Here is a 21,880-nt window from a genome sequence, read left to right as displayed (position 1 = left end):
CTTTATCTCCTGTACGAACTTCTTGTGTGAGCATTAAATACAAAATTTTATTCAAAATCTTTTCTTTATGTATCTATTTTTTGGTTTTTTTTTGTTACTTTAATTGTTTTGGTTAATTTATGAGGCACATACGTTCCCTCCATTGTCTACACAACTGCCAGCATGTCTGGCATGTTTTGTTCTAGTATTGTTGGTGGAGATACATTGTTGGAAAAACTTAAAATTTTCCTGGAAACTCAATTTTACTTTAGTTTACTTAGGAGTAGTGAAAATTTTTTTTATATTTTAAAAAAGTTGCAATTTCGAGTCACAATTAAGACTCTATCGTTTGTCATTTCGTTGCTTGATTACTTATATCATTGCCTTCATTTATATTGAGATCTTACTTAAGGTTTTTGTTAAATTTGTAGCAAAATATTTTTTAAGCTAATAAAACTGTTAACCATATTTCTTAACGACAAAAGAAAATAACTAAAAATGTGGAGTACATACAATATTTTTTATATATTTTATTCTAAGTCAACTATTACTAAATTCATCCTTTGTAGATTCTATATATTGTGTAGTTCACAGTTGTATATTTCACAACAAAAATTAATTTTTTTGTCATGAAAGCATAACAATTATTAGTATTAGTAATGATCAATTTTTCCTCATAAACGAAGAATTACTTGCCGAATTGGGAAGTCTTCATGTATTCAACAAGTAAAAAAAAGCTCTATTAAGAAGCTCAAAGCTGAAGATTGCTGAAAGATAGTTTTGTTAGAAACCAGTAAAAATACTACTTTCAAATCGCTATTGATTAGCATTTAATAATATCAGATAACTAGGTTTATATAATCACCTATTATTATGAATAATGCACCTCCTATTTCTACTTTAATGTCTGGATTCAAAACAACGATCCTTTGGCAGATATCTCCAATCTTTATCGTCACTATTGAATGCTACGTATGTTTTTTTCCATCTTCAGTTTGGTTTTATCCTAGTTTTTTTCGCGCTGCAATGGACAAAGATGTCTCTTGGTATTATTGATGAAATTACAGAGATTACATTATCTGACATTATCCAGTTGACACACACTACCGTTACTGCACTTATGAGATTGATCTGATGCCAGCAGTGCGTGTTTCTGTTAATATGGTTCTGTCCATACCGAAACAGCGCAAAGTCTGTTTAAACTAAATACTTTTATTCTGTAAGTTCCGCCTGACTAAACGGAAGTGATTATAGAAATCGCTATCATTATAGTTTAATTCCGGACTTGGATTAAGATTAGCAAATGCCAACAATATACATATTTAAAAATAAATATTTTCGTTGTAAATAATGTTTTATCAGGAATTAGAAGAAAAATATTAAGAGAGAATATAAGTATAAAACAGAAATAAGTTGAAAATAAATTTCAATGTTAAAATTCTAACTAAAGATTTTGTTTTTTTATTTTCCACTAAAGAAACTACAGTTAAAAAATAATTACTAACTTAAGTAATTTCTGAATATTTTCATAATTCCGCATAATGAAGAAAATTATTTATTGTTTCTTCTTGTGCAGTTCTATCTTTTACCAGACTCTACTTCGAGGTGCCGCAATCAATCGTAATCGTTCTTCAATGGCACTTACCATGGCCACTCTCTTTGTGATTTTGTAATTTGCCATACATATCATTTCCAATTTAAAAATTTTCTAATTTGTTGGTTGTTAGCAAAAAATAATAGTTTTCTAGATAGAAATTTTTATAGCTTCCTCATTCAAAATGTTAGGGACACGAATGCTCTGTGCTTTCGATAACTTCATGCATCAGCCCTTTTTCTTCAATTGATGAGTAAATATGCATTCATACATCACCAGAAGATATGCGTGACTTCTACAAGACGCAACGATAAAGTCTTTTTAAGGGCGGTACGAGACCATAAACTGCTAATGGCCAAATTTCGTATTCGTAAATTCACAGCTACGGATACGGTTGAGTATGGAGTATGTATCACGTAGTTTAGAGTTTGGAGTTTGAAGTTTGGAGCACAGAGAAAATCGTTAAAATGTTCGGTGCGTTTTCAAGTCTCTTGTGCTCTTGTGTCAGTGCAACGAAATGTGCCGCAAATCAAGTGTTGCAAGTGCATAATTGTGAAAAGGTATTCATCTTTTTAAAGTGTTAAGGTGTTAAATATAACTTCTTTATGGGTAATTTTTATTGTTTTTCTCCTTTTACCTATTTTTTATGGATTTTTCTTTAATTTATCATTTAGGGAGGAAATAAAATTAATGCAGTAAATATTTTACACGTAGTCTTTGCACCTAAATGCTTCAATGGTCATAAATCATCACGATTTCAACGTTAGTATTCTGTATCTCCATTTCCATTTGCAACTCCATCTTCATCTTCATGTCCATCTGTATGTGTATCTGTATCTCAATCTGTAAGTTGACTTAGTCAGAGTTTACTTAACTTCAATTTGTTGGCTGTTGGTTGCTGTTGTTTCGTGTGGTTATATTCTTTTGTGTTGGTCAGATTGTGGTATACTACGTTGTGAGTCCATTAATTAACACCTTTCGAAACAATTATTTTCGTATACAATTTTAATTGTATTTCAGTTTTTAAACAATTTCCACGCATTAATTTTAATTTGTAATTCTTTATTCTTATATATTCTATCCTCAGTTTCAGATTAGTTTCAACAATTCAATAATTAAAACATTTTTGAAATGAATCTTATTTGCGGTCAAGTAGAGTTATGCTAGTAATTAGCAAGTCTTCACAGCAAATGGATAAAAAATTATGGAGCTGATTGCCTGCTTTGAACTTATTTAATTAAAACAATATATATTGTATTGAAGTTAAAATATCTACTTTCAGATAAATTTCTAAAATGGCACACTTCAAATCACGTAAATAGAAAAACTATTCAATAAATCTAATGCCATTCTAGCCTCATGACGCTGGAGCAGTTTGAAATCCTAAAGGGTAGGGTGTTGCGCTGATAGTGGAAAGCGAACAACTTACAGGTAGAGGTATTAAAAACGAAAGGAAATACTTTGTACGACTTATGAATATAAAAACTTCGGTATCAAATAAGTATGCAATCTTATGATGCAAATCTTCATCATCATCTTCATCTTATGATGATCTTCAATGGAAATGTTTACTTTTACACAGGCAACAATTAGCTGTAACTTTCGCGAAATTAATAAGAAGCTTTTATGTAATGACTTGATTTATGATATTAAGCTGCTTTTACTCAGTAACAATGAAGTTAATACTTGATTCGGCTTAATAGGATTAGAACTTTTATAAAAATCTAGCACTGCACTTAAAACACATTATACATCATGAAGCCTTAACAGACATGAAACCTTAACATATAATATAAAGACCCGACACAAGTTATTTTATCAATTACGTTGATGACGATGGATTTTATTCTGCACCCTACAGAATAAGGCGTTAGCAATAAATACTTTTAACTAACAAATACTATCAACTATTTCCCTATTAAGAGATTATAGTAAATCATTTGGTATGAAGGTTTAATTAAACACTAAAATTAATATTTTAGATGTAATATGTATTATTATTATTATTAAAGAGTAGACGTGAAACTTGCGGCCAGAAGAGTCCTATTGTACCAGTTTCACTATTGATTAAACAAAGCCCCTTAAAGCTTTGTGAATAAAGTCTAGAACTAAATCTAGAGAAGAGTTCTTAATCTGCTCTGGTGACACAAATTCTTTATGAAACAGGTTTCTTCTGTGCGTTATTAAAGCTGGACAGTCACAAAGAATGTGCATAGTTGTTTCCTCATCTTCGAGGCATAATCTGCATTCCGAGTTAGCAGATAATTGTAGTTTATGAAGGTGATATTTCAGACCATAATGACCTGTAATGAAACCCGTTATCAAACTTAAATTACATTTTGAGAATTTAAGAATGTCTTTGTAGGAGTACGGTTTTATCAGTGCTTTGTTTTGTCAGAGTCCTGGATAGTTTACCCAGTACTCCAGCCGCATATGATTTTCCATTTCTTTGATAATCTGTTTTGTACTGGCCCAGTACAAACAGATACTCAGTACTCTGTTTATACTGTGGCCCGGAACCCAGTAAAGGCTTACCTTTTTCCGAGCTGCAAATGATTGCAGAAGCTCGTAACACTCTATGACCTGTTTTGATTTGAAAGTCCAAGCAGAAAGAGCTTTAAGAGCAGCCAGAAGTCAGAGTAAATAACAATTTTCCAGCCAGAAGATTTTTTGATTAAATTGGATCTTACGCATAAGTTGATTGCGTGGATTTCAGCTTGGAAGACACTCGGCCATGTCCCCATTGCCTCTGAAATGCTGGTGTTGGGTCCATATACACCTTCATCCATCTTTGATCCATCTGTGTACCAAACTAAACTTTTTAGGTCAACCTGTGGGCCGCCGTTTTTCCACGTTAAACGTGATGGTAGGTGTTATATGTAAATATTACCCATAGAAATATTTATGAAGGTGTATGAAAAATACACATTCTAACAAATTTAAGATATGTTATATCTACACATATATTTATTTTATGAACATATATTGACTTAAAATTGTGATAGCGGTCTCACTGCAAGTGTTTTTGATTTGCATTAAGTTACGAAATCACAAATGGCATAACCTTGTATATAGTACAAAGTATACAGAAATTAATACCGAACGGCACCCACAGCGTGGATGTTATAGTATTCGAGGACATTTTACTTTACAATACACTTTTTTATATTTTTTTCGTTTCGTAATTTTGTAAAAAGCTGAAGAAAACATATATAAATAATTCAAACTCGTATATGTGTACTTAAGAGAACTTTAACACCCACCTAACTACTGTGACAGACGACGCATCCTCCTCGTATACCCTTTAGCCCTCTTAAAATAATTTCAAGACTCCAATGTCATTGATGATATGCTGAGTACTTATAATCCAATTGAGAAGGAAGCAGTTGAAAATTCAATTAAGAATGAAAGGATGAAAAATCGTCAGAGACGATAAGAGGATACTTTTTAATGTTGAAAAGTAATAATTTACAATGCTGGAAATGTAAGTAGTTATCACTACTTATAGGGATAAACAGCTATCTTGTAAAATTAGCAGCTAAAGAGCCCGTAAGAGTTATTAGCATCTAGTAAATAAGATCGCAAGAATGACCACACAAAATAAATAAACAATAACACAGAAGTTTAGTGCAGCTAACAGTCATAGAGGCATTATCTTTCTGGAGACCATTTTTGATACCTCTAATGAATAGTTATAACATCTTGTAGCTTTTAAATTAAATTAAATTAAAAACAAGTTAAAATTCGTGAGTTACCTGTTCACACAAATATTGTTGATAAAGAACTTGTAGATGAATTAGAACTTTCTCTAAAATTAGCCATATACACTCTGAATGGCGATTGAATTACAGTCAAAAAATGTGACTTCTGATAATATCATGTACCACTGCAGCTAAAACTACTTATGTTAATGAAATTAAGATTTGATCGTTTCTATTGACATGAGGTGATTTAAGCATGTGAAATAGCTTGTTTCTTTACATTTTTGGTGATTATTCTTGCAGGAAATTTATTTTTGAGATTTGTATTAGATATTTTTCGCCTCAATTCAGTTGATTTATTTATAATGAGCTAATTTATATGTAAGCTCTTTGTATGGTTAATTATCCTCATTATCGGTCTTTATGAGCAAAACTGCTTAAATGAGACAGTGTAAATGTGCTATTAATGCGTTAAACTGCCTAAATGAGACGGTGGAAACAGGGTGAAAGTTATTTTAGACAGCAGCCAAGACAATAAAGTACGAGTACGAGGTTTGCTCGAAAAGTTTTGCGTACAGTAAAGAAATAATGTTTAAACAGTTTTTGTTTTTGTTAATTTTTCTACTTAAGATTCTCTTAACTCTACATACTTTTTATTCCAGTTTTAAACTCCTCTAAATAATACACTGTATTGGTATTGAAAAATATTGAATTGCGCCAAATGTCACGATATCACTTGATAACAATTTGTGCTGTCTGAGACAAACTTGGAAGTTAGTTTTATGTGATTAATGGATTATTTTTCTTCTGGATAGATACTAATTTCTCTACTTGTGTTATATTACATTTTTGTATATGAGAGAAGGTTCTATCATGCTGATCATATTATATTTAAGACAAATAGATATTTTGAAAAGAATTTTAATGGAATTCTTAATTAGTTTTCAGAAAATGTACTAAATGAATTATATTTTCATTATTTGAGTTATTTGGAAAAAATATGTTTTAAATTTAAATTTCAACACTATTGCATTTAAGTTAATGTACAAGATTTGTTTATATTCCAGCAACTTGAATCGAAAGTTACAAAGTGTTAAGTATGCCACAGCCGCGGTACTGGAACAAAATTATTAATGCTAATATGAAAAATGCTTAGCTGCGTGAGCGTTTAAATGCATTTTGATCCGTGCGAGTGTGAAGTTTAATAAATAAAATCCGTCAGCCTGCGGGTTAAGTAATTTTAGAGAAATACACTTGCACATAAAAATTGCATCCCGCGCGACATGGAAATGAAATTTTACAGCTCCGCGTTAATAAAAAGAATTTTAGTAAAAAAATGCCTGAAGTGCAATTGTAAAAAAGATTTCGCTTAGCTTGACTGAAAATTAGAGAATCCAATTTCAAGTTTCAAAAGCTGCATTAGCTGCTCACAGCTCCCTCAACTCTTGCAATGCAGCAAAATGCTAACAGAAACGCAGGAACAGTCTGCACGGCATGACTCCTACACTTGAACCGAAACACCAAAAAAACTGAGGAAACATCACACCTCGACTCGCGTAATGATTACCGCAAATATAAGCCCACATATGCATGCCACTTCGATTTCACGTTTGTTGGTTCTCTCTGTCTGTCTGTCCATCTATTCGTCGGCCATAAATGGCTTAAATAGTATCGTTCAATATCGGCAGCAAAATTATTTATTCTTAACTTAGGTACTTGCATGCATGTGTGCTTTTTAGTCTGTCAGTCTGTCTCTGCTTCTATATGCCTGTCTGTTGGACTGTTCTTTAATTTTTTCTTTTTCTTTGTAGGTCTCATGATCCATTTCAAAAAATATTGGTATATTTTTGTGCATCTGTAGCATTAAGTTTTAGATTTCATTTTAGACAAAACAAAAACATTAAAAGAATCAAACTCAAGCATTTTAAATATTTATATACATATATGTATATGCATAAATATATTTAAAAACATAAATATATATTTTTTTAATTTAAAGACTAAGTGAAAAATTTAAGTGAAAAGCACGAAAACGTTTTGATTTTTCTTATAAGAAAATTTCAAATTCTTCTGCACACACAACTGTGCACGTGAAAGTACTCGCATGGGGCAGAGAGTAAGTGCATCTAGTACCACCGTATATACATAATTTTCATTCCTCATTCTTCAGCGATATTAACGATTATGATGAGGAACACCATTGTTGGTACATATAAATTCAAACATGGAAGCAGTTCAGTTGCATGCTATGTTGCTGCTGGTGTGCTCATGCTGCCAGCACCCAAGACTCCGAGTATCACAGTCGTCGGTACCGTATGTGGCACTTGTATGCTTTAGTGAAAATTGCTTACAATAAACTTTTATACATAATTACATTTTAGACGTTAACGTATAGTATTGGCTCCACAAACTTAATTACTTAAAATAAGCAAAATTCTAATATAACTGCATATGTGTATGGTATATCGGTATGCTCTCCTTACACATATAATATAAAAACATGTACAAATCTACAGATCCAGTTCTATGTGTTTGAAAATATAGTACATTGTTGCAGCGAACACCCTTCAATTAATAACTAAAAGTTATAAATAATTATGTTAGGTATTTCAACTACAGTATGCATCTGAATTTAAAAGTCGTATCATTCGAAATAAACTTTATAAGATCCAAATACAAATACTGCAGTTCATAAGCTAAAAATGATGGCAAATGATAGTAAAGCTTTCTATGTTAAACTAAGTGCATATATCCCTATTACATAAACAAATAATACTCGTACCTTCTTCGACGAATTTGTGTTTTTGATAGATGAGATGCTACTTAACTAAATAGACAAGTTATATCAAATTTCTAATCTAATCTAATCTAATCTAATCTAATCTAATCTAATCTAATCTAATCTAATCTAATCTAATCTAATCTAATCTAATCTAATCTAATCTAATCTAATCTAATCTAATCTAATCTAATCTAATCTAATCTAATCTAATCTAATCTAATCTAATCTAATCTAATCTAATCTAATCTAATCTAATCTAATCTAATCTAATCTAATCTAATCTAATCTAATCTAATCTAATCTAATCTAATCTAATCTAATCTAATCTAATCTAATCTAATCTAATCTAATCTAATCTAATCTAATCTAATCTAATCTAATCTAATCTAATCTAATCTAATCTAATCTAATCTAATCTAATCTAATCTAATCTAATCTAATCTAATCTAATCTAATCTAATCTAATCTAATCTAATCTAATCTAATCTAATCTAATCTAATCTAATCTAATCTAATCTAATCTAATCTAATCTAATCTAATCTAATCTAATCTAATCTAATCTAATCTAATCTAATCAAATCTAATCTAATCTAATCTAATCTAATCTAATCTAATCTAATCTAATCTAATCTAATCTAATCTAATCTAATCTAATTAATCTAATCTAATCTAATCTAATCTAATCTAATCTAATCTAATCTAATCTAATCTAATCTAATCTAATCTAATCTAATCTAATCTAATCTAATCTAATTTAATTTAATTTAATTTAATCTAATCTAATCTAATCTAATCTAATCGATTCTAATCTAATCTAATCTAATCTATATAAACCTTGCTATAGGAAATGAACAAAAATGTGGCTTAAATGAGTGGTCACCATATCGCTCGTAATTAGTATCAGCAACAAAGATTATTTTCTCTAAACGTTATAAAGGATTATTATAGATATATGTACATAATAATAATATTTATTGACTACATATATAGAACTAGTTACAAGAGAACCAAAGGGTAGTTTAGATGCCTTTGATAACATTATATGTATTTTCTTAAAAAATTTTTAAAACCCTTTTTTAATTTAAATGACAATTTAATCGTGTGGCTTCTTCTGGTGAAATGGATGACGTAGATCTGTGTTATTCAGAAGCCTGCTAACTTCAGCATTTACAGCTTCTGGGTCCACTTGAAATTAACTTCAGATCGTCGTTTAATTTTTTCAGCAATTGTGAAAGTCTCAGTGAATATCGGCAATACGAACTTACCATGGGACTTAATTTTTTGTCCCATGTCCTATAATATTTTGGAAAAATTTAATTCGAAGTAATTGGGTAACACAGCCTTAAATTGGTGTAGCATAAGATTAATAGCTTTAGAATTTGCTCGTAAGACATGGATTTTTGAGTTTCTTCCGATTATCTATAAAGTGATTACTTATACAGTGATTACGACTCATCTAATAGACAATTCGCAAATTTCGTGTACTCAAAATATGAATAACATGTGGTGCTCTAACAAAAGATATACGAATATCATTAGAAGATGAGTTTGACCGATAATGACAATTACGGGAAAGGCAATATACCTAGAAGCAAGAAATTCTTAGAACACGTAAAGTGTGTTTGTCTGTCCTTATTGCGAATACTAAAAAAATATTATTGCACTGAAATATTACACATTTAATTGTAATAGAGTATTATAAAGAAGAATATATAACAAAATAAAAAATTAGAAGAATTATTTTTTTTTTGTAACAACTATATGTCCGCACTAATAACGGGAACAATAGACCATCTGACTGACGGACTATTCCCCACCTTATTAATAAAAACATGGACATATACCAATAGATGATCCTTTGATATATTCTACAAGATTATTAAATCCATGTCTCACTCAAATGGTAAACAGTTTTGCAGTTCCTTAACAAAACAAATTTATTCTCACTCAAATTGGGAGTACTATCACAGTCCTATAGTGAAATAAAATTATCGCCGCTCTTTTAATCATCTTTAATTAGTGTCGTTTAGAAAATTTGTGTATGGCCTCTTATTTAACATACTGAATTTTACAAACCATTTCTTATACTCATCGGCCGAGCAGTTACTGGATTCTTTTGACATATTTTTAACATGATCTTGCAATATTATATTCTCTAATCTTTTTGATCGTCTATTGCAGTTTGTGGCACAAAGCACTTACAACGCTGTTTATCAGTTCCTTCCCTAATTAATTTTTCGACAGTAACTTTAAAGAATTTACAATATCATTGCAAGTTATTTTTGGTAGCGATACTTAAGAATATCCTCTAAAATAAATCCTCCAATAAAACCCTTCAATTTTAATTTTAGAGCCACCAATGTATGACAAAATCAAATTCAGATTTCTGGACATTCTAATATTTAATAGTTCTAATTTGAGAGCGTCTATTGTAATTATTGGTAAAGTCAAGATATTGTTCAACATCGCTGAATGGTGACGGAAAAACTTAAATTGTTTTTGATTTAAGAAAAAAATATTCTGATATTCTCACCAACCCATAATCACATCAAGCAGTATATTTTTCGGTACATTTTCTTACTGAAAAATCACTATTGGATTTTTCTTACACTTAGTTTAAACGATCCTTGATCCTCATGGTCCCTACGCGCTCTTGGTATTCAAAATATTCAATATTAAATATTCAAAAAAAGAACTTCCGTTCTTTTTAACTTATTTAAAAATAAAGTAAAGAAAATTAGACCAAAAATGTCGAACACAACCCTCAAGAATAAATTTCCCACAAGGGATATTACCAAAATTTGAAATACCTTTCATATGTTTTACATGTAAAATGTAAATAAACAACAGCTGAACTGTAAACAAAAATACTGAGAAGGAGAGTATTTAATGAAATTTTTGTTTTAATTAATTGAATATGTAATAGATTTATAAAATATAAATACATAAATGATTTAATATATCAATTATATAATTAATTCTTTTTGTGATGTGCTTTTGTGTTTTCTTGAACCTTTAAATGAACTTTCTGTCACATAAAAGCTTTTTCATATGTCATAAGTAACTTATGCCAATGGAAACGACAAAATTTTAAACTTACTTAATGAAGTTACTAAGTAAGCAATTGAAACATTGTGTAAGTCTGCTATTCGTAAAGTAATTTGAAAATTTGTGTCCACAATTTGCTAAGATTTTGATCTTCAAATGCAAATACTATATTCGTATTTGTCGACGAACAAAGGTATGTACAAGTTAGTGAAAATGTGATAGTATTAGCAGAAATCTTGCTAAATTCTGACCAGTGTAGACACAGTGTTACACTGAATAAACGTGCAGATTCCAAAACTACTAAATTATTTTTCGATGAGGAAACTTCAAATTGTGTATTGATTTTGGATCACTATGCAAGTATTGCTCACGCGTAAGTCTTCAAATGATTAAATATTAAATAATATTGTATGAAATTATCAATTTTTCAATTAATTATACCATTTTTAAGTGCTACCTAGACACACAGTTAGAAGGGGGCTTAAGTGATTCAACACCTAGTTCAAATTATTAATTTTTTTAAAATAATATAATATTTTGTGTTCATTTAAGTTTTTACTTATGTTAATTTTTGATCATTTTATTTTTTACGAGTATGACAGACATTACAATTTACTAGGCATATTCTTCTCAACAAGACAAAGCCATTCAAAATGCTAAACTCTGCAATTTTGCATATATTTTTTTTCGTTTCATTTTTACCAAAATAATCAAATTTGCATTTTAATTTACTTATTTTTGCATGACAATATATAATTAACAAATTTTTTTAAAAATAATAAATATAAAAAAAGATAAAGATAAGATATTTGTCATTTAAGAAAACCATATACCAGATACCAAATAACAGATAGCAGATGCGAGTATCAGCTTTAATATCTTGATATTTAATTAGACAGATTTGTATTTGTGGAAACGTAAATATATCTATGATTATACTTACCTACCAATATACTCAGGTACATTCACACGAATTGTACGAAACGTATGTACGCATATACAGATACGTGTTGTGTATCTGTCATCTTTCGCATCCATAACCTGCGTCATAACTGGAAGTGCTACATTGTATAGTCATCCATACATACATAACTGATTCATATCTGCGTGTTTCTTTCCATTTTTGTTCATTTAAATTAATATTTTGCTACTGTTATTATTATTACAATATATCGATAGTACTGTTGTTGTTTTTGCTAGTGTTATGGATATTGTATTGATTTGTATGTGAAGTTGAAACTTTTATTGTTTTCAGTGGCATCAATATTGATCACTACTGATAATTACTTCGTTAAGAGTCGTTGTCTACGTACTTCTGCTATTGCAGAAGGTATTGCTAATATACCTAAGATCTCTCTCACCTGTTACCTGTTGAGCTGTTGTGAAAACTCGACTATGTGTGAAAACCAACAGTGCAGTTCAGCACTATTTAGAGATTCAAAAAAATTAGTTTTAAGTTTACTGAGAAGATAAGATACTTTTCGTTTTTCGTTTTTAATTTTTTTTTTTTGTTTTTTATTGAATTGGTCAGGTAGAAAATCCGATGATATATACTCACAAAGTACTGCACATTAGAGTCATGCAAAACGTAATTTGTGTCTTTGTGATTATTTTACTGCACTTTAATTGCTCTTTTGTAATTTTGCACGAATTCAATAAAGTCATAAATAAGTGTACCTGTATCTCTCTAAACCGCTGAACCGTCCACTGATGGTTGCCTGATTGCTAGTACCATGTTGCTTTACTCGCTGCCTCATACCGGTGCACATACGAATATCTTTCAATTATTTCACAGAGTATTATTTACAAAGTATCTTATTTTCTGTTTAATTGAGATTTAATTGCCACATCAAATTGTAGTTAGCAACAATTTAATTTCTTAGAAACTATTAATTTGTTTTCCATAAATTATAATTTTTAATATTGATTGGAATTTTTTAATAGTACAATATCAACAGAAGTACCACAGTGAATTCCAACAATCTCCGAACTAGCAATTCCGATTAATTAATGTTAATTAAACATAAATTTTTGCTAATACAAAATCTGTATAGAATATAAAAAATAACTTAATATATAAAATAAAAGTTTTGGAATGAGACAAGTTTTCGTTATTTCTTCAATTACCTTTGAACTTGAGTTACCATATATTACCATATATAAGGATAAGAAACACTTAGTAGAAAAATAAACTCGGCTAATTAACGTCCAATATTCAGTAAAATGCCGCCAATTCAAATGATTTGATCATGTCTCAAAACTGTCACAGCTAAAACTCTACTATATCGTCAAACACAATCTGAAACTAAGATCTGAACGAGAAGATCTGTTGGCCACCGGAAGCTAATTTTTAAGGACAATGTTTCTGAGATATCAAAAAAAAAATGGAAAAAACGATAGACGAAAGAGTAATTACGCGAAGCCATCTACGATGGAAAAAGTTTTTCATAACTCACCCCAAGTTGAGGAAGAGACTTTAATTATACAATTGCGAGTATTGCCTATACAATGTTGAGCAGTATTAAAGTGAATAAACATTTCATAAGTAACTCGCTGTTCTTCGGTGTTCAACAATCTATCTCATTAGAATTGATTACCCGAGTTTTAACTCTTTGATTTAAAAACTAATGTAAATGATGTTAGGTCTATTACACTTCACAAAATATAAATTCCTAATTTGTCAAATACGCTCTCAAATGGTATCCATTAGGTAATAGATGATCTAGAGTCTCATCAAAGGCCCAGAAAAAATATTTGACACTAAGAGTATATATATCTTCGTATCTTCTAACTCCATTTGGCATGACATCTGCATAAGGTGTAGAACGGAACACGATTTAAATGCATTCCTAATTGTTTATTGATGGAAAAAAAAATTTGATTGAAATTAATTTGTAATTAATAATTTCGTAGACCGACTTTTCGGTAACAATTTTATTGTCAATATAAGTGAATCATATACATATATCACACAGTTGTTGTCATTTTGTAGATTGAAGGTGCATACCGAGTTCTCTTTAAAAACTCGATGGCTAGGATGCTCAGGATTCATGTTAAATATACTGTTACATGTGTCAGAAATCTATTTATAGAGGTATCCAAACTCCTAACTGATCTTACCAAAATAGGGTACCATAAACATGAATAGGTTTAAATATGGCTATAAAACTTCAGTACTAATTAATTGACATCATTTCAGACGGACTTCTAAAAGAAAATTTTGGAATATATTTCTGAAATGTGTAATATGTTAAGCTATCATGTCATATGGTGAATATATAATATATTCTAATAATATACTTCTAATAATAATTAATTTATTTAACTCTTTCTATATTCATTTGTTAAAATTTTTTAACACCTAATATACAGCATTTGAAAACGATTTATAGTAGAGCGTACTACTCTTCGGTTTTAATGTTAAATTCAATTATTTATATAACTTTTTGACTTTCCATCAAATTAATTAGCAATTTAGTTAAATTACCATTTCAAATTGGTTATTGTAATTCTAATTTCAAATTCTTCAATTAGAAAACAAGTGTTTTATACGCTGGCTGACTTAATGGCGTCAAAGCTAAACCTCATAAGTAATAAATTATTCATTTCAATTATCAATATAATTATATAAATAATATATTATTAATATTGTAACATATTAGTAATTTTCTATTTTTAATAATCATAACTATAATTTAAGTTTATCTTAATAAGTTGATAATGAATTGTTTATATTTTTATAAAAATCACGTTCTTTTTAACTGGTATATAGTAAAAAAAATAATGGTCTTATATAAATTAAATGAAACTTTCAAAAAGGAAAATCATTTTCTGATGTGATGGATAATAGTTTCATTTTCCTTTACTAATCCACAGTTGCAACACTTGTCTGTGAAGGAAGCCATTTTCTGGTTCTGCGAATGGCAAACAACTACATGTATAGAAAGTAGACCAGGAGTTGTAATACTAACTATTTTCGACGGCTTGTAACACTCATCCAATATCATTTAAGATTCATGTGTGCCTTTTTCACTCAATATTTTATGGCGAGAGAACACCTATGTACCATCTCGTCGTTTATATATAACGACGTTACGTATATACCAGTAACGTCGTTTAGACACCATACTCCCCGTCATGAAAAACTACATTTTGAAACTAATCATACTTTTAATAAAGGAGGTTATGTTTTAAAAATCTATGTTTAAACTATTCGCCGGACTTATTATTAGGCTTTCATATTGTTATGTTATGTCTTGCCAAGCATGAAACTTTTTTTCTCTGTAGCTGTTGCATTTCTAGTGGAAAGAGGTACTCACCATGAGTACCCGCTGATCCGTGGCATAACAGGGTTACCACGGGGCTTGTCACTTTAATCTTGGCGTTTTCCAGTAGAGTTTTTCTTTTCTATATACTGTAGCTTGGCCATGTTAGTGTGATTTTTTTGCAATCTACACATGTCAAGCTAATACATTGGTGACCTGGAATCCAGATGAATGATATTGTGCCCCGATTACTGACTGAATAAAATTAAGTATTACATTGCTTTACTAGTTCTGATTTTGTGCACTGGCGTGAAAATGATAATTCTGTTGTTGAAAAAATTTGTGATCGACTGATTTTAAAAACTTTTTGAAATCATATGATTTAAGCTTCAAAAGACGAGTACGCAATATGAATGGATCTCCATATATTCTTTTGAACTAAAAAATTTCTTATGTTTTCTCTGTATATTATCTTTGAAACGTCTGAGAAGGTTTGATAATCTCAGTACGCTGTGTTAAAACCTTTTTTCGTTCTTATTTTTCTCTTCATTTAAATATTATATTAAATGATGTCAGGAATCCAATTTCGATGTATAGATAGGGCGTGCCTATTATCAAATTATGTGCTAGTTATTACAATTCGGTTTGGTTTTTCAGGATCAATACTCTTGCAGTCTAACAGCTGACATTGCGGCACTGTTTTTAATCTGCAGTTCTTTCGGCATTAAGTTGAGAATGACGAGAGAGGGGCAAAATGCAAAATATTGGTTGTATAACTGCAGTATACAATCACAGGATAATTTTTGAAAGAAGACCTTGATTTCATCTAATTACCATCTAATTCATCTAATTTTATAGAAGCAATAATATATGCATGCTTTTCTTACCCGCTCTTCAACGTTTGTTTTACAATTAAATCTCACATTCCAGCATGACGTCTAGATATATAGCCTGAGGGGATAGCTTTAGATGTTGACCATCTAATTTTAGTAACTCGAAGGATGATACACTAGTTTTAGTAGTGAATACCAATAGCACTTGCGATTTATATTAAGTGCTGTTTTAGTTGATCTTCCTTTCCTTTATGCTGAACCTCAAATATATTTTATACCTCTAGTAAATCCCGAAAATGCACTTTCAAACAGTCTCTCAAAAGTTTAAAGGATATTTTCGTAAATACCGTTGAGAATGAATGGTACCCCAACCCGTTCTAGGGGCTCGAAATTTATAACTATACAAAAACTTGAAATAAAAATCTTTAGAATTCTAGGTTCTTAAGATAATTTCGCTTTTTGTGACCATCTACGAAAGTTCCTACGAAAGTTATTATCAAAAAGTTTGTATAGAAAACAGTAATGATGAAAATATAAATGATCGTTGTAATAAAAAAATCTTTATAAAAAATTGAACACAACTACTAATATTAGTTCGATGTTGTGAAAGACTTTATTTATTTGAATTGCAATATAAACAGCAAATACATCAACATAGAAATTCTACGAAGAGTCACTCTTGTTAACAGTTGTTCCTTCAGGCTAAGGGAAATAAATCCTTCTCTCGACAAATAAAAATCGCGCACACAAGTCTGGTATCATGCCTGTCCACCTGTATGGCGCAGAAGCTTACACAATTACGAACAGTGATGAGAAGACGTTAGGAGCATTCAAGCGAAATATTATTTAGATTGGAAGATCTATTGTTCCTTATGCGTTAGCAACGCGTATCAAATTAGATGAAACGATGAATTTTATAGTATAAGCTAAACTGTGATATTGGTATAGTAGCAGCTTCGTTGGCTTGATAATGTTGAGCGAATCGAACAAGCCTGCCTCGGTATGAAAGGTGAGTGACTGGTGAAAAAAATGGTAAAAGACAGTTGCATTTTCGGTGGAAGAACCGAGTGATCAATGGTATAAGGGTACTCGGTACTTCCAACTGGAAGCAGTAAGCAAGTGATGAAGCTGGCTGGAGGAGACTACTGGATGCGAACAAGGACAACTCGTGTCTGTAAAGGCTAACTAATGTGATGTAACTTAACGACACTCACGCCTTGAGTGTATTTTTGGACATCGGCTTTAGGAACTCTAATCTAGTAAAACTACGAATCTGTGGGATCTATCTGTGGCTTTGACTAATCAATGTTACTTACTCGCTTATCTAAGTATGTGGTTTTTAAACTTCTAAGTTTCGTCTACGGTAACACAATGGGCCAATAGATGGTTCCATAAGTGATTTCTTAAGATCGCTGGTTTAATGTAATTAATCTACCAAGGTATATGCATAAGCCCGTGTGTAAAATTTAAAACTACAGCAATTAATATTAATTTAATTATTATTAATTAATTGAATTAATGATTGAATTCTTTATTAATATCTTAAGATGTTGTATTTGTACACCTTGCTATATTAATTAATAATTATAAAATATTTATTATACTTTTTTATGCTTCTTTAAGTTTATTGAAGTGTCATTAGGCATTGTGCTAAATGGGTACAAGCAAATTTAGCTTAAAAGTCTTGAGGTGCTAAAAAATATTTGTTCCACACACTTCAACTGCCGAACATTGGTTTTGTTTTTTGTTTTGCTGCTCCACCGTTTGGTATGGTAAGCATAAGAACTCGTTCTTAATATCAAACTCAATTCCAATGAAATTGGTTTGATATAACAAAGAAAAACAAAACAAGCAACCAGAAAATGAAAGAGGAAAAACAAAATCAGTAACAACAAACATTTTCCCCTCGTAATTTAATGGACGGCGGATGGCAATCTATAACAGTTCGTGTTGCTGCAGCACTGTATGAAGCAACCAGCCGACAAGCAAGGAGAGAAAACAAAATATATATGTATATTTTTGTTGTTTGTGTACGCCAGTATTACTTATTTTTATTTACACATTGGTTTGCACTACATAAGCAACAACATAGCACAAGTTTGAATCGAACCAACTTGTGTATTCGCTATGCTGCATGTTATGTTGTTACAGAGGAGCTTGTTGCGAGCAATAACAATTTGTGGTATATGAAGAGAAAATTTAGAAACATTACTCAGTTTGTTTTCATTTTGCTTAGTCGTTGGACGTGTTGCGGAATTTTCGTTGCTTATTGCCTTTAGTACCTGGTTTCGCGTACGCAATCGTTGACGACTTGTGTTCATGTTGTTACAGTAATTCACAATTTACAATTATTAAATAAATATTGTAATATTTTTAAATGAAAATTAAAAGAATATTGAATTGAAATATATGTGTATAAACACAAAAGCTACAGAAAAATACATTTTCAAGTGCGCCTTAGTGTCTTCTTTTTTTGTGTACAAATAAATTGATTAAAACACAACAAAAATTTTATTTAAGCAAACAGAAATCCACAAACAAAATCCAACTCGAACAATTTTTTGTTATATTTTGTGTTTTTTTTTTATTTTGCTTTCCTTCTGAAGCATTATTTTTGTTTGCTTTCTATTGTACGTGTTGTGTATATATTGACGTCTAATAACTGAAAAAAAAAACAAAAACGAAAATATACTAAAATCAAATAATATAAAATATTACGTTAAATTGTGTTTTATATTGTGTAAAACAAAAACAAAAAAAGAGATGCAATTAATAATTTTTACTTATTTTAATATAAAACAACAACAGAAAAAACAGCAGTTGACGGTGAATGCTGTATTGCGTACTGCCTGCACTTGACAAATCAAAGGAAAACCTTAATTGAAATGCTTTGATATAGAGAATAAAAATATCTTCAATAAATAAAGAAGCATATTTTATGAATGAGTCAAATAATTTGGTGAATATATATTTTTAAAACGAATAAATTTTAAATCAAAAATTGTGTATGCTAAAAATAAAATACATTTATAAAAACATACAGTATAAAAATATACATACATAAGTAATGTATAAGTATTTTAAATATACAAATGAAAAAATAAATTCTATGCAAAAAAAAACATTAAATTAACAAATCTAAAAAAAATTGACAAAATTTTCAAACAACAAAAATAAAAACAATTCATAAGCGAAAGCAGAGTGCATCATATCTAAAAGAAAAACAAAAGCATCAAATTATGCTTTTATTGGTTGGATTTGCTCCCCCATGGATTAAATTTCACCTGATTTGTATCGCCACCTTTCGCCTGTAATTATACTCGACGTGATCACGCGCTCACACCACATGACACCGCATAGCAAGATCAAAACACAGCATAGCAAAGCTGCGCAAACTTCTGCAAAAACACTGTAACCACCAGACAGGCTCCCAAGTTAGCGCGCTTAGAAGAACTAATAATCAACCATACTGCTGCATACAAATTACCAAAGTTAAAACAACACAAACAACAAAAACAAAAATAAAAAAATACCCAAAAGCATAGTAAAAATTTTGCCAGGAAATAAATGAGATGAGAAGTAATAAGAACTGCGAAAGAGGAAAGAAGAGCATATAACAAATAACAAAACTAAAACTGAAACAGGCAACAGGATTAAAATTTATCACTCTGTTAAAACAGTGCTGCAACAACAAAAATACTACAACAACAGCAACAACAACAATTGTTAGTGTCGCCAGCTTGACCGAAGCCTTATACAACATTTACATCGTCTGCTCCATTGGCGTCAACGTTACCTCGTTTCTACTCTACTGACGACGACGGACGACGACACGTTTTCAGGCTCCCGCATATATCGCGCATAACCAACCATTCAGCAAATACACAAACGATCATAAACGATTGAGTTGCGATTAATAGCTTTTGGCTTTTTAATTTTGTATTGCCTTTGCTGCCTTGCGTCCAGCCACTGCATCATCATCATCATCATTATTAACATCATCACGGGCAAGCGTTGCATGTTTGAGAGTTTGTGTTTGTTATGCAGTTGTATGTTGCACTCTATTGTTGTAACGAATAAGAAGTAAAAATTATAAGTAGTAGTAGAAGCGGAAGAAGAAGAAGAAGAGAAGCAGCAACAGCCTTAGAGGAAGCAAACCTTATTTTTCCTTTACTCTTTTTTTTTTGTTTGATATTTTGTTTGTTGCTATAAAAGATTTTCACAATATATCTACTAACGTAGCGCATTCAACACTAAACATAATCAACCAACAAATAACATCATTATTATTATCAAAATCATAATCAACGTATTGTTATTGTTATATCCTTCCAATTATTTTGTGTGTTAAAATCACTGCAACAATTTATACAGTTGCGCTGATTTGAGTTGAGTTATTGAAGATATGTTTGTTGTGTTATTGAATACTGAGTCTTTGCAATAAGCCACCAAATATCTACAACCAACTAAATCAACTAAAGGTTCAACACCAAAAACAGTAAAAACAGTAAAAAGGAAATATAAAAGTAAAGGAGAAAAATTCTAAAAACAAAATAAAAATAATAATATTACAGAAAGAGAAAAAATAAATACAGAAAACATTTATTATACAACCTGCAAATCTACTACCAACTAATATATTGTCGGTAACAAAGTTTAAAGCGCGTCACAAGCAACAGCAACAACAGACAACAACAACTAAATACCAGCCACAACACATCAACCAACAACAACACCAACAACAGTTTTAAGGTTATATGTTTTAAGATTCTCTCCTTTGCATCACAAGTGTTTTGTGTGCTACGATTTTTGTTTGCCGCTCTTGATTGTGTTTTCCTGAAAAGCAAAAGCGCAAGGTAAAAACAAAAACAACACCGAGTTTGCAGACATGGCGCCGAAATCCAGAAAGAAGAAGGCTCATGGTAAATAATAATAATAATAAATTTCTGTATTGCTTTTTTATATGCATTTTATGATTTCGTGTTTTTTTTGTTGTTTTTTTTTTTTCTTAAATTTATTTTGAATTCTTATAAATCAGAAATATATATATTTTTTTCTATATTTTTTTATATTAAATTCTTATATAAAAATTTTAAAATTTTAAAATTTTTGAACATTTCTTAATGTATGCCAAGTTATAATTTTATTCTCGAGACGTTTATTATTTTTCCTTTTTTTAATGATTAAGATTGGAATGAAGTTTCCCAACATATTGCTATGATCCAAAATTTCTGACTGCCAAGAGATTATTTGCAATAAATAAAATGTATTTCCTCTTTGGAATGGAAAATATAAATTAATTTAATCTTTTTGAAATTCAATACATAAACATGTTTTTTCTATACACATATTTTCTTCAAAAACACTACAAGATGTAATTCTTTGGTCTAACAAACCAAAAAAAAAATATCAGATGTGATGGTAACCATTTTCACTATAACATTAAGATACTCGTACAATGGTCAAAAAAAAAATTTTACAAATTTTCAGTTCAAAAAGAAAATATCTTAAAAATGGTTCATTCATATAACTCAAGTCATATAACAGTTATAAGTTCATATTATATTTGAATATGATGCTGTCCTCCAAGTTGGAGCGTCAAGTCTCTGTTAGCAATTTAAATCGATCAATGTCCTTTCATAAATAATTTGCATGCTTTAATTCACGTTCCACTGTT

At 30.2% G+C, this 21,880-nt stretch overlaps 1 protein-coding gene across 2 annotated transcripts in view; it reads left to right on the top strand.

Moving 5' to 3' along the window:
• LOC119687510 (bone morphogenetic protein receptor type-1B) overlaps nt 1-21,880 on the top strand; it is an 86,144-nt gene that overhangs the window by 6,236 nt on the left and 58,028 nt on the right. Inside the window, exon 1 of one of the 2 annotated variants that reach the window (XM_038101843.1) lies at nt 18,314-21,125. The exons of the other annotated variant lie outside the window; for it this stretch is intronic. Within the exon in view, the coding sequence (XP_037957771.1) occupies nt 21,092-21,125 (34 nt within the window). The 5' untranslated portion in view covers nt 18,314-21,091. Of the gene's footprint in view, nt 1-18,313; nt 21,126-21,880 lie in introns of those variants that run through there. 2 annotated transcript variants of the gene reach the window in all.

Source organism: Teleopsis dalmanni, chromosome X (genome assembly GCF_002237135.1).
Source record: "Teleopsis dalmanni isolate 2A chromosome X, ASM223713v2, whole genome shotgun sequence".
Classification (NCBI taxonomy): Eukaryota; Metazoa; Arthropoda; class Insecta; order Diptera; family Diopsidae; genus Teleopsis; species Teleopsis dalmanni.
Note: the sequence above shows the minus strand (reverse complement) of the source record. Positions and strands in the feature narration are given on the sequence as shown.